At 41.9% G+C, this 15,163-nt stretch overlaps 1 protein-coding gene across 2 annotated transcripts in view; it reads left to right on the top strand.

The window, feature by feature from the left end:
• The window catches only part of efna5b (ephrin-A5b), a 109,363-nt gene that overhangs the window by 74,018 nt on the left and 20,182 nt on the right, over positions 1-15,163 (top strand). For both annotated transcript variants that reach the window (XM_042488237.1, XM_042488236.1), the window contains exon 2: positions 12,828-13,120. In XM_042488237.1, coding sequence (XP_042344171.1) covers positions 12,828-13,120 — 293 coding nt within the window. The remainder of the gene's footprint in view (positions 1-12,827; positions 13,121-15,163) is intronic.

Here is a 15,163-nt window from a genome sequence, read left to right as displayed (position 1 = left end):
AAGCAATTACATCCCACAGATTAACACATAAATTACCATTCGGTTTACCATGGCTCACTCTTTAAATGTTACAAACCCCACTCTGGCAAAAATCTGCTGCAATCAGAGAAAGCCTGACACACACACTATACACGCACACAGTGACACATACAGCAGTATGCAGTCAGTGGTTTGTGAACTGTGAAAGGGGCGAGGGTTTTATGAAAGTGGTGACATTATAACATCCTGACACAGCTCCATGGCAACCTACCTTGAAGGTCAGTGTGCGTTTGCCCAAGTGCATTTACTGTATGGATATATATGTGGGTGTCAGCGTGGGTCAGTGTGTGCATGTGTGTGTTCATGGCTGTGATGTCAGACTTAATGACCAGTGCAATGGCTGAAAACACATGTTCGCTGAGATGAAACAACAAGACACAAACATGTTTGTAAGTCCTCTTTTCATCCTCGCTTCGATGTTTTCTTCTACCCACATGTTTACCTTCTCCCGTAATGTTCCCCACCATCTCTTACAGCTTTTAAGCCTTCATACATGCCTTTCTTCTTTTTCCTTCCTCCCACACTGGATCTCCCCTGCCTCTCCCACATGGTATGCTTCCATTATTTTTTTCATTTTTTCTTGTTCATCTCTGCCCTTTTTGCCAGTTTTCCTACTCATTTCACTCCTCCATCCATCTGCTGATCATTTGTCTCGAGAGACAGAATGAGACAGGGAGTCAGGGGGGCTTATAGCAACAACAAGGGAAAAGTGGGCTGATATTCTTCTGTAGTATGTCGTAAACCGGAGGGCCACAGGAGGTGGGTGAAATAAAAAGAGGGAAGAGAATATGTGCAATAGCCCTTTCATACATGATGTACATTTGCTGAAAACATGCTGTCTTTCTTGGACGAATGAGGAAATAGGTAATAGAAGGTCAATAAAAAAAAAAAAAAACAATAGATAGATAGTATCGTAGATACTATGATTATCTATAGATGCTTTAAAGGGTATATTGTCCAAAACCCACTTACTGAGCTGTTATGCATGTTTGCCAAGATAATGGTCCCAGTTTAATTAAATTCTTGCACTGGAAGTGTGCAGAGCTCTCTATTCTCCATAGTGGAGGATTTTGGACTTCTCGCATTGTTTCCAGAGTGCAGTGATCTTCTCAAAAGTATGAAAGAAAGTTTTATTTTAATTTAGAAAAGTCATTTTCTTAATCCAGCCTTGGCCCCTTTGAATAGACTCTTTTAGTCCCATTTAAGGTCTACACGTGGGAGGTTATGTAATGAACCTAAGCATTGTGAGTACAATGATCTTAAGAATATTTGAAGAATTTGAAGTGATGGAAAATGGAGGGCATTTTAATGTCAACATTTTTTTCCCAATTCAGTGACTGCTGGAGCTGCAGAGACCTATTTAGTTATAAAGTTTAAAGTGTGCATCAGTTGTGTTTTCTTAAAAACAGATTCTGCAATAAAGTTGTAAAAAGGATCAATCTTCACGGCAGCTTTGCTTTTTTTTTTTTTAAACACTAAACCAAACAATGTCGGCATGATGCTGCCCTAGTGTGTGATTCCAGGTGCAGAACAGGAGCATTGGCTTCTAGTATCATGACACAGGTGTTGATTTGGCTCTGTTGCTACACTACAGGCTTAATGGGGGAACTTCAGCAACCTCCCCTTCCGTGTTTTTATATTTTATAGCCTCCAGAACTTCCCAAAGTTCCTTCCTCGATCAGGCTTTATCCACCTTATTTTGGGGGAGGTACTGTAGAAATGATTATGGGCAATACTTCTGGGTGAAGTCATGTGCTAAGTCATCTAGGCTGAGAATGTGTCACTGAATCAACCATACTTCTTTCATACCTTAAAAATAAATGCGTAAAGTTATTCATTTTACTGCTACTTTACATTATTGATATTTCTGAGGTCTGATAATTTCAGTGTCATGTTTCACTCAGTGGAACTCTGATTTTATACATACATATATATATATATATACAGCAAATGTTGCCTTGTAAACCTTATATATATTAAAAGTTATGTTTATTCACCTTACGTGGAGCTTAAATTAATATGTTAATATGTTAATGATATATCATGTTAAATGTTTATGGAATGTGTTAGTGTCTATTTATAAGTCAGAAGAAATCACAATTCATCTTTTGGAAGGAATAAATGTTTACTGTAACATAGCTCGGCTCTGTTAAATTCATGGAACAAAGCAAGCTAATAACTAACACAACTGTTGAAAACAGAAATCAACCAATGCTTTGAGATGGCTGTCAGAGATTGCAAAAGTAAGCCTCTGATGACAGTGTCCCATTTGAGGTGTAGCAGGTGGTGTGTTCCACATTCTTTATATTCCAGTTACTCCAGGAAAGAGCATTAGTGTGCTGTTATGATTGGGAAACGCCCTTTTCTGGTTCTTGGACAGGACATGCCAAAACTTGTGCCCATAAATCAATCAAGGTACAATGAGGGCGAGCAATAGGTGGATAAAAGAGCCGAAAGTTGCCCAAGGTTTACAAGGCAACATTTGCTGTGCTTATACAGTCATGTGACCTCTTACCTAACAGTGTGTTGAGTTGTGTAACTTATGTAAGCATTAATTGCTGCAGACACGTGGCAATTTATAGCATCCGTGTGTGTTTTTCTGAACTCCTGGAACATAGGTACAGTTAGCTGGCTATTCAGAGCTGAGTGCAGGTAATGGAGTACACAACCGACCAAGGTTTCAGCTCCATCCCCATCTGTAGAGGATGTCCTTCCCTAGCTCACATTAGGAAGACATGTTACACGGCTCAGAGACGTTTCATTGCTGCTCTCCTGTCCCGGCTGCCAAATACCCTGCCAATATAAAACAATGACTTATGATTAATGGCAAACACGTCTCCCGCTCAATGACGTATAGCTATTAATTGACACTAACTGCCCATGTGTGACCGTGCATAAACTCACATGCATCTACGGGCGTGCACACACCCACTCCGGTTCCTGGTAAACATGTCAGAGCGTACAGTATTTACAAAGGGATTGAAGTGGGTTTGGGGCAGCAATGATTCAGGAGAATGGCCCCAGGGTCTGACAGGATGTTGGGGGATGTGTCATTTTTCCCTGACTCCCTTGGTGACGAGCAGAGATATAAAGAAATCCTTTTACACACGGAGAGATATACACAGACCCACATACACACACTCAGCCATTCACTCACATATATAGCCTACACACATCAGTGTTATACACCCATAAAAATGGTTATTTGGCAGAGTAGTGAGTAGATGAGCTCAGAGGAAGTATCTGTCTGTCTTTTTTCTTCTTCTCTGTTTTGGACTTGAGCTGCAGCATGCTAATGTAGACTACATCAAACACTCAGTGAAGCCCTACATCTCGCCGTTTCACTCAGCACCAAGAGCAGAACAAGAACTTGTCTGTCACTGCTCTTAATTCATTGTCTCCCTGGGGCAAAATGAGCACTGACAGGCATAAATGGCAGAAATGAATATCGTAAGATCACAGTCAAGGGTGGTGGATGGAGAAAGTGGGGTGAGAGGAGTTAGAATCAGAGGGGGCGAGGGATGGAGAGATGCAGAAGACGGGCAGAAAGTTTAGGAGAGAGGTTCGAGATGAGAGGTTGAACGAGTCTACATGGGAGAAAGAGATAAAGGAATGCATGGGTACGTCCCTGTGTCCCTCACTGCTGACAGTCAGTATATTATACTGGGCTGACCACCTGCTCTGAGCCTGCAGTACAACCACCATAAAGCCACAGCAGATGGACACAGTAAAATGCACCATGACCAGCAGCTATGTGTGTGTGTGTGTGTGTGTGTGTGTTTGTGTTTGTGTGTTTGTTTGTCTATTACAGCAGATATCCTGTATAAATATATTAAAATATGCCTACATTCACACACAGCCCTGCCCTCCACCATGCCCTGGAGGCAAAACCAGTAATATGTGACACTCTATAGGTTTGATGTCTCCGTGTCTTCTCCCCATCCCCTCCCAGGGCTGTAAGCCTATCGGCCAGTTAGCCAGCAAGGAATGTGGCTGTCAACTCGTATAACATCGACACTCACATGTTGTTCCTCTGACTTCACTGCTCTCTCCTTAGCCATCTCTCTACCTCAATACTAATATTTTAGGGGTTGCATTTCTTCTCCTCACAGTATGACTTTCTTTGATGTTTAAAAACATCTCATGATGATACAACAGAATGAGAGGAGAGTAACAACTTAGTAAGAAAATGATGTTAGATTTCAGAGCATAACTCTGGTTTATTTCCATAGTTTTGAGCACCATTTCTAACAGTACTAATTGTGTATTGGAGTCAGCAAGTGATTTGGATCTAGGAACATGTGCAACATTGTTGCAGCCAAGTCCAACAGGGACAGAAATGCAAGCAGTCAGATAATGCAGGTTTTTCACAAACCCCATGCTCAGCTTTTTGTGTAGGGCAGTCTGTAAAATAATTGCCTAAATGTCTGTACAGCCCTAGTTCAACTATAACCTACTAGAGTTGTCCTGATAACGATACCAGTATTAGAAATGCTGCTTAATGGGTCGCTACTCTGTATTAGTGGATACTCAAGTACAGGTATCAGAATCTGTGTAGGAAAATGTAAAAATAGTATCAGAACATTTCTATAACCTATTATACTTACGCTATTGTGCAGAATCACAGTTTTACTGTACAATGTGGGATTTGTTACCAACATTTCTGGTGGTTTAGATAATCTCCCTTTGGCTTGTTTACAACCTGCCTGAACACTTGTGTTTCTTGATCCCATCAGACTTTGCTGTACTTTCCATTTTTCATTGTTTGTTTTTTTGTACATTAAAAAAAAATTATCCTTTAAAGCCACCTTCACCTTCGTGACACTGAATCTCTCTGAGCAGTGTTGGAGCCCAGTTACAGCTGAGGTTGTTACTGCCTGGTTTGTGTGATTGTTGGACCGGTAGAGAAATAGTCTGTTGTGTACATGAGCTGTAATATGAGTGTCTCAGGGGGTGGTATTGTCATTTCTTGCCAGTCCATCAGACAAAAAGAAAAATGTTTTCCATCTCCAGGTCCCAAAGAAAAGAGAATTGCTGAAATGGTGGTCTGGTAAGGAATTTAATTTTACAGTCAAGATGATTGTGGAGTGGAAGTATTGGATGTAGTCATCTGTTCCTCACCCCTCTCCTCACTCTTCTCCTCACTCCTTTGCCATCAGTAATAACAAGCTGAATACCTCTCTGGATAGAAGGCCAAGTCCTTTTCTGACCTCTGTTAAGAAGCACAATCAGTTGCAACAGTCTCTCTCTTCTCTCCGTCTGCCTCTCTCTGTCTTTCAATCTGCTCTCCTCTCTCTTTCATCCTCCGACCCCAAACCAATCATCTGCAATTAGACAACTGCACAAACTAAATCGAGACGTGTTTGCGATGTGCGTCTTTGGCCTATGTGTTGAAAGGTCCTGAATGGGCCTTTACATGTGTACTTTAGTTGCGGTTCAGTCAGAGTTCATCTCCTCTTGGCCAAACATATTTTCCCTCCGGACCAAAGTCAACAAATGATCTTTCACTTGAGGAACATGCAGACACACACACACGCACACGCACACACACACACACACACACACACACACACACACACACTCAACAGGATATCACAAGTTTGCCTTTTAAGGTCCCAGTGCATTTCTAGTTTCTAGGTTACTGTGATTTGATTTATCAGGCAAGGGAACATTGCCTGAGGATATTGAATTGAAAATATATCAGATGTATGAATTTCAACAGGGAGAGGTGAAATAATGTAAATAGATCTGATTTGGGGTCATGAGCGCGACTGGGCCGAGCGAGAAACTCAGGCAGGCGGAGAGAATTGGGATAGAGAAGGAGGTAGGAGTGTAAAAAATACAGCGAGAACAGCGGGGAAAAGAGGTAGAGACAAACAAAGATGATCTTTCCTACTCAGGTAGAGGGGGGGGTTTGACTTTGTAATGCATGCAGCTGTCAGCAGTGTGTACGCGCCACAGTCTTGACAGTTCCTGTCAAAGTCTTCAGCTTTTGTTTCAGGCATTTCTTTTCTACATAAAAGCATCAGTCTGTGCATTCATCAATTGTCCGTCCTTAAAGTCAAAATGTTGTCATTGCAGTTTTGCAGTGACAACAATGACAATCTCTCTCACAGTGTTTTATCCAAAAATGCCCTGAGGTTTAGCCTTAAGAAGTGCATATTGGCTTGCATGGTGTTGCTATCAAGTCATACTGTGTTGCCCTTTGTGTCTAAGCAACATAGGAGACAGAAGACAAGAAGTGAAGAGTGAGAATTTTGTAGTATCTTCCCCCATACTAAACATAAAAAACATTTCATACCAGATCCTTAAAAGTCTGTGTGTTAGTAATCACTCTCTGGCTCTCCCAGGGTCACACCTTTGAGCGATGGTATTTAGAGGAGCGCGCTGCTACAGCAGTGCATTGAAAAGTTCCTCTTTCTATTGAATTTCACTTATTCAACTGGTTAGATGACTTGGATTGCTCTCTGCCTCTAAACCTGCCAGTGAGCTCTCGCTCTCCTCCTTTTCTCTGTCTTTCTCTTTCACTCAGGTTAGCTATCTCTCCCTGTCCTCCTTGCTTTCTGTCTGCAGCCACCGGTGCACAGCTCAGAGAGGTGGCTGACGGGAGTTCATTGGGTACAGTGTGTGCGTGCACGCAATGCCCGTGTGTGCGTGTGTGTTTGTCTCCCTGCGAGTGTGTGCGTGTGCACAGCGATGTCACTGGGCTGTGTAATTGAAATGGAAATGAGCCAATCAGCGACTGCAGTGGTGTGCCACCTTACCCTGCATTCACTTCACTGTTCCAGCTCTCCCAAACTCACTCTCTCTGTTTGTGACTCTGTGTTTGCGTGTGCAAGTGTCTCTATGTATCTGTCTGAGTGAGTGTATTTCGGTGTGTTTGTGCTGACAATACTTGGCCCCTCAGTTTCAGCCCTGAGGGGCCGAGGAGGTGGTGTGAAATTGTAATCAGCTGGTAATAAAGATTATCTTCCCCTCTCTCGCTCACTTACTCACTGACTCTCACACACACATATGCACCATCACTTTGTGTCCAGCTGATTTCACTGGCTTTGTGTTGTGACCCACAGCTCGCCCGGACAGCTGTGGCATAACAAAGACATGTAATTATCACCATTTGACAATTAGCCTTCCATCCAACTTTGCTCCTTAATTACCTATTTTACTGCTAGAAGGCCTCCGCCACCACTCTCAGCTGCTACTCTTTACTCACAAGAATGGAAAAGATTGTCGCTCATGATGTTGCCATTAGTATGTCGTAAAATAGGGAGTGATTGTGGTGGTTGGGTGGAGCGCGTTCATGTGTGTGGCATTTTTTTGGAGGAGCGAGGGCAACTCAGCGCCAACTCCATCTGGACAGTTTCTTGTGTGATTTTTACCAGCTTTATGCTCTTGACATGGCAACATTAATAGGAATAAACATGTACGCTATCACTGCATTGATCCAGGAGTGTGCAACCAAACCGGTTTTAACACATAATAATTAAACACCTATTAACTGATACATTTTTAAAAAGTATTACATATTTATCAATTAAATTAGTATTTACTCCATTTCCTAATATGTATACTCTTCATATGGTATCTTATAATTTTCCTCCTGCTTTAACATTTAAAGCTAACATTTTGAGATGGCTGTAATTTAGATTCCATTCTCTTTAATTTAAAGCCATATGCAGTTTGTTATCCACAAATTAAATGGAGCCCAATTGAGCGGTAATGACATCTCTGATTTGCCAGTTTTTATCGGTAGCGCCTCTTTTTGTATACAGTAACAGGTGGGGGAGTCATTGTGTCAGAGCTCAACAGCAAACAACACATGCTTAATATTTATTTAACATATAAAGACATAATAAAGAAATAAATTTTTTAACTGGTCAGATTTTTATATTTTTATTCCATCAGTCAAATGTAAATTTTATTTATCCACAAAAGAATGTATTTTAAAAATGGACTAATTTATTAATTGCTAATTATTAAAGGTATACTATGGAGCATTTTCCTAAAAACAATGTATTGACTCACATAAAAGTAATCCTTCTTAGTCATTACTTATGACCAGGATGGATTATTGGCAGGGCTGACTGGGCACAGGCCCAGGGGCCCAAAGTGTCAGGGGTTGTCTGGCCTTCAACTGCAAAATGTCACTCAGAGATACAACCTGACCTGGATGAGATTCAGAATGACCACAAATGACTATAGAGAGTTGCCGTAAGCTGTAAGTAACTTAAAGATACTCACAGAGACTATGAAAATGGGCAAAACAACCAAAAACAACATAATTTATTAAAAAAAAGTCTCAAAATGACCACTAAGAGGCACACAACAACCACAAAAAAGAGGCAGAATGACTACAAAGAGACATAGATCACAGAGAAATGCGTATCAACAACAGGAGACACAAAAAAAAAAAACAAATAGAGGCTAAACAACTAAAGTCTGTTTGTTTGCTCCTATGTAGGAGAGGTGGTGGGGCCCTTTGTCTGTACCCAGGGACCCATTATCTCACAATCCACCCATGTTATGACCCACTAGAAGTGTGTGGTGCGTTTTTGTCTGCAGAGACTCAGCCCTTTGCCTGTATTTTGTTATTTTCCTCTTATTTAGCCATGTTCTGGACATTCCTGAGCACAGAGTGCGGGTGAGGTTAGAACTTTATAAAAACGTAGCGACCAGGTACCAGATCATAAAGCAGCGAAAACAGGATGCTACAAAACATGTGGAAACAACATAAATACAGCGAACGACATTAAATCTGGGGTTGGCTTTCACTCTCACTTTTGCTGGTGGTATTGTTTACAAACATTATTGACAACCCCTGCATAGTATATCTTTAAACACTGAGAAAATGTATAATTTATTATGGAAGCACTCTCCAGACACAATATATTGCTGACTCAAATGCACAAAACAGCCAATTTTGATACGGCTTTAATTTACATTTCCTTTTGTGCCCACTGGATTAGTTGATCTGGCAGTATCTTTGCAATTACTCTTTTCTATTGACCCCAGTGTTACTGTACCATCTCTCTGACTAATATTTCACTGTTTGGGATTCTCACAGAGCACAGCATTGATTTACATTCCATTGGTGCAACCTCTCGGTGCTCCTGTGTCCTACAGAGAGGCTGATGTATGTTTGAACAACACACGTCCATTTTTCAGTGAAGAACGGTTTCCTCGTTCTGCTGAGAAGCGGCACTGTTTATGGAACAGCAGCAGCCGATTAAAGCCGCCATCGCTATAAACAAGACACCAGCCGCATCTAAAACTCCCACATTAGTCCCTTGATAACAGGGTTTTTATAAGGACAATAAACACAGCTTTCTAGAAAATACAAGAAGTTTTCCTGGAGACATCTTGGTGATGATGCTGCGCTGAATAGACTAGGAGAAAAATTCGCAGCTTTGGCTGCAAACACAGCCATGTCATACACATACAGTTTTAGCAGAATCTGCTCTAATGATAAATGCATGGTTGAATAACTCCTGCAAAGACTTGGATTCACTGGGAGCCTCTCAATACTATCTGCATTATTCAGTATATTGCCTGTTTTGTGTATTCCCTCACCTTCTTTTGGAACCAGGTCCCTTTCTCTCTCCCACCCTGTCTGTTTCTCACCCTCGCTCTCTTTCTCACTCTGTGCCATTAGCAGCTTCTGGCTGTCTCACTGCTGTTCCTTTGCCAATGTGCCAGGGAGCTCACTGAACTGATAACACAAACCTAATGTATCTGTGTGGGCGTGTGTGTGCGCGCGCGTGTGGAGGTGTGTACTGCGCGTGTGTTTGTTACATGTATGTGTGTGAGAGAGTGTGTAACATGTTACAAATGCCTGTCCTGTCCCTTTTATGTGCTCACTCACCCAAACATCCTCTGCTTCATTTGCAGTCAGGGCCACGAGCCACTATTCTGACTGCTGAGGCAGGGAGAGAAGGGCAGCTGAAACATCACACACACACACACACACACACACACACACACTAATACAGACATGCACATACACACACACACTACACTTAAACACATACACATACACACATGCTGGGCGAGCGGATGGGAGGATGTGACCATTAAGTCAGTGACATTTTAAAGCAGTGAGAGAGATGCATGGCTCTTCCTGGACCTCCACAGACATGTTTTAAATGAGATGTTACAGATGAGCTCCTCCATGCCTTAGTTGTAAACACCCTCACAGTGGTATTTACCCTACACGGGTAAACACAGAAAAGCAACATTTCATGCTCACACATACACACACACACAGCCACATAAATAAATACACAGAGCAGAACCCGCAGACACACATGATCACTTTAATGAGAAATGGTTGTGGTTCGATTTGTCGCCTGATTGTTACATTAATCATTCAAAATAGCAACATGAATTAAGTGACAAGTGAAGGCGCCCGAAGGCATATTTTGCTCAAATTGCTATTTGATCTTCAAAACAAGTGGTCTGGTTTGCATTGTGATTGTAATTCTATGTAGTTTGTCTAGACGCACTGCAGATTGAGGCAAACGCAGCCAAGCAGGATAAGCATTTTTGGTGCATGTACAGCGATTTGATCTGAGAAAATCCATTCTTTCAAATCAAAACTCTTAAACATCACATTGAGATAAGGAGCAGAGCTGTGGTTTTGAATAGATAAGGCAAATAAGTGTGTGGAAAGACTGTGACTGGGAAAAGGAGGATAAAGAACATGCCATTGTGTTGTGTAGTATGTTCATCAGAATCTGAAGATTTTATTGGTATTTTTAGAGTCTCAGGTCTGAAGAAGAGCATGTAGCTCGAAACATCACTGGGTTGTGAGTATCTCAATAATAAAGTACTGTAAAGGGAGCTGAAGTGTACAGACCTTTGCTTGTTCAATATTTTTAGACCATCTGCAAGAATCCAAGAATTGTCTCTCTGTTGAAGCTCTCTTTCTGAACTGCTGCTTGTTGTTGTTTGAAAATCTTGAGATGTAATGGAAATTGTGTATGAGTGTACATTGTGACATGCTGACAGAGAATTGTTGTCACTATATTACCATTTTGTCCCGTTTTGCCAATTTTTAAAATGTCTTTGTCATGTCCTTTGGTCATATCTTGCTTGAATGACGCAAAATTGCCCCCACAATTTCTGGTGGTACTTTCGTGTCCATATCCGTCAGCTTTTCAAAAGTGCACAAATATGGACCGCAGAGTGTGGACAGAAGGCTCTGTCTGCGTCTGTATCTTAAATAAAGCACATAGGAGCCATCAGACCCTTGATTTGGACAAGGAAAAACCCACCCAATAAAACCCTTTAACAAGAAAAAAAATGGAATAAACCTCAGGAAGAGCAGCAGAGGAGTGATCTCACTCCCAGCACGGACAGACATGCAATAGATGTCACGTGTACATAGTAAAAAAAAACAACATAATTAAAAAAAAAAGCTGTGTGGAAAATCAGGATGAAAAATTAAAGACAGACTGTAAACATCTTTCTGATGTCACCAAACAGATGGGACCTGAGCCACTGCCTCTCCACCTTGGAGACACGGAAAGAGGACAGAGCAGTACACAAACTCACAAAACTGCATGGCAAAAGAAAGAGGTCATCATGCTGCATGTGTGCTGCTTCAGTATGTTAATCCTGAGGCTCCAGAGTCCTCAGGATAAAAATTATTTTAGCCTTTTATACGCTCTGCCTCTTGTGGAGCGCGAGGAGTCCTATAGACATCAGTGGCGGTTTTCAATTAAAAGTTCTGTCAAAACTCTCATCAGGTTGCACTCTTACAGCACTAAAGACTGGGTCTCAATTATAAACTCACACCACCTGGCTTCTGGGTGAAAGGAGTCAGTGGCAGCAGCTGTGTGTGTGCATCTCCATGGCTCGCATCGCCACTCTTAGAGCGCCTCAAGTGTGTGTGCTAAATTGAGGGCATCCCTAGCAAGTTTACAGGTGTTCACTGTTTTCCTTATGAGACCACCTGTGATCCCAAGGTTAGGGTCTTACCATTCAAGACCCAGCCAGAAACTCAGAGCACAATTGCACTCTAATTTTGGTAGCTGTGAAAAAATCCACAGGTGAGAGAGCTATTTTATGGGCAGCAGAGAGGAAATTGTGTTTGTTTGAGTGTGTGTGTGTGTGTGTGTGTGTGTGTGTGTGTGTGTGTGTGTGTGTGTGTGTGTGAGCTTGTGACAGTGTGTGGCCTTTTGATGAATCTGCCTGTATGTATTGAAGCCCTCTGACCCTGTGTGGCCTGTTCTAGATCATTGCAGTTGTAAAGATGCCTCACCGCACAGCCCTCAGAGACAGCCAGGCTCTGTATTTTTCCTATCGTGACATTTACTGTCTGGACCATCCTGTTTCCTTACGATCATTCTGGTTGTCTAAGTCTTTTCTTTATGAAAAAAAAAAAAATCCTCAAGAAAAAGTTTCTTTCTTTTTTTCTTAAGACACCCAAAAGTGTTTTCTTGTGAGCATATTTCTTCAGACTTGGATTATTGAGTTTGCTATCATTGGGAAGGCAGATGTGTGCATGTGTGAGTAAATATCCGTTGCAATGATAGATTTATAGATGCACCAACCCACCCAGATTTATTGAAGCCAGAAGATGAGAGCGCTGGTGCTTGTAAATTTCCACACAATACTGAAAGACTGCTGAGAGATCAAACCTGCATTTTCTGCATATGTGCTCAATTCAAACAACCTTTTATCTGTGATAACTGAAGCAACATTGATGCATCAACACACAGGTTTGTATTATAACACACCTACTTTACAGAAAGTTGACCTTTTCCTCTCTTCTGTTTTACAACCAGGTTCCATCGTGGAGACTACCACATCGACGTGTGCATAAACGACTACCTGGATGTCTACTGTCCTCACTATGAAGACACGGTGCCAGAGGAGCGGACAGAGCGGTATGTCCTCTACATGGTTAACTATGATGGCTACAGCACATGCGACCACACCGCTAAGGGCTTCAAACGCTGGGAGTGCAACAGACCGCACTCCCCGAATGGACCGCTCAAGTTTTCAGAGAAGTTCCAGCTCTTCACTCCCTTCTCCCTGGGCTTCGAGTTCAGACCGGGCAGAGAATACTACTACATCTGTGAGTCTCCATCATCATTTGCTTTGTACACAACACACATACAAAACAGATGGGGGACAAATTAAGGGAAAAAACAACATGATGTGCCTTAAGGCCCTTTCACACATGCACTGCAACCCTGAACTTATCTAGACATTACCCAGAGGAGGTGTATGTGAGAACACAAATGTCCAAATCAGTTGAACCAGATATTAAATGGACTTTACACTGCCAGCTCCCTGGTCCAAAGTCCATGCAATGTCTGATTAAGCCCATATGTGAATAAAGCAGGGTCTGGAGAATTGTTGATGGCCTTAATATCGTGTGAGTGGTGCAAAACCCGATAAGTACAAACACTGGAGGGTGAAGAAGAAGGGTTATTTAGGCAAGATGTTACGGTTGGTTACCGTTCACATTTGAACCGAATTTGTCACAGGTACCCAGCTGTACCTTTTTCTGGTACTTAACTTTCTCTGTAACAACAACAGTGTAATTTTTGAACAAGCTGTAAGGATGACGTAGTCAACTAAAACACATTTCTGCTGCTTTTTTTTCGAAACACACAAACTAGGCTATTACTGAAATAATGTAGAAAAGAAAATAGATCAGACGCCGCTGCAGCAATAGTTTTGGCTCACTGGGAAGCTGATGTAGCGACAGAGCAGCTGATACTGGTGAACGTGGCCCAGCTTCTCAGCTCGGGTCACTTCTTGGAGCTTCACAGCTAGATTCCAGGCTTTGAGGGAATTCACGGCACTTCTGCCTGTTGCATAAACCTGGCATTGTCACCCAGAGTGCTCTAAGGTTCTGAAATTAGGGAAAGATTCAAAGACAAATTCAAGGAACAATAATATACTCAGTTGTTCATGTGCAAATGACAAATCTATCACCTAAAAAATATTGCAATTTCTACAGCAAACTTTTTGCATCATGCCCTTCTGCATCCCTCACCTCAACTAAATGCAGAATTTCCAGCAGGTGAGATATGGACTCCTGTTGTGTGCTACATGTGTGAAAGTGCAACTCCGCACAATGCTCTGAGAATCTGGCGTGGGCATAGTGCTAAATTCATATGAGAAAACAGCTTCAGTAAGGTGTTGGGCGTTTCCTGTAATTAATCACCCATCTATAGATTCAGCAGAGTGCAGTAACAGCGGTAACATATCACGGAGCTACGGTGATACTGGTGAAGCTAACCTCTATAATATTTTTATGTCAATATTATAAGCATTATGATGTAGTGTAAATCTGAAGCTAAATAACCCAACTTGACATAAATCACAAGCCTAGCTGGCCCTTTCCCAACCTCATGTTTTTCCTTTAATACAACCAAGCAAGAAATAGAGACACACACACACACACACACACACACACACACACACACACACACTATTTCTAACCCATGTTTTCACAACTTTACCACAGAGCTTTGAGAGTGGCATTACAGTGATCCTCATAGACGCTTTCATGCTGTGCTTTCAGCCAAGCTTTTCACGCTGCTCTCATCGCTCATGGAGAACTCTTCCCTAAAATGGCAATGGAATTCATGGGGGAGTTAAATTGAGACAGTTTGAAAGTTATACCTCACTTCCCCTGCTGCACAATATACTGTATCCCTTGAAAAAAGGAGTGCCCTCCCCTCTGCGTTATGTTATGCTCTTATTCTGCTCGCGTCAGATGTTAAGTTGTCTCCTTTTTGGCATAGAAACCGAGCCTAACTGAGTTCATCTGAAGTTGAAGCTCCTGGGAAATTAGGTTTTATCAAAGCAAGGTGATAAAGTGGAATTGAGTTGAGTTTGTCCTCCCAGCACAGACTATACGGAGGAGTTCCTGTCAGTAGGCGCAGTGGCCGCACAAAACACATTTGTCACAGGGATACACTGATATTACAAAATAGGAAGCATGGTTATGTTCTCATATTGGTGGCATTAGTGCAATATCACGCAGTGTAATGCATTATTGCTTCAGCTGTTGAAGGAAAAGTTTAAAGGCACTTTGTGGGCCAATGTCTGAGAAAAACTGTATAAATTCCACCTCAGCGAGGGGGTGTCAGTTTTGACACTT

Source organism: Plectropomus leopardus, chromosome 6, assembly GCF_008729295.1.
Source record: "Plectropomus leopardus isolate mb chromosome 6, YSFRI_Pleo_2.0, whole genome shotgun sequence".
Taxonomy (NCBI): Eukaryota; Metazoa; Chordata; class Actinopteri; order Perciformes; family Serranidae; genus Plectropomus; species Plectropomus leopardus.
Note: the sequence above shows the minus strand (reverse complement) of the source record. Positions and strands in the feature narration are given on the sequence as shown.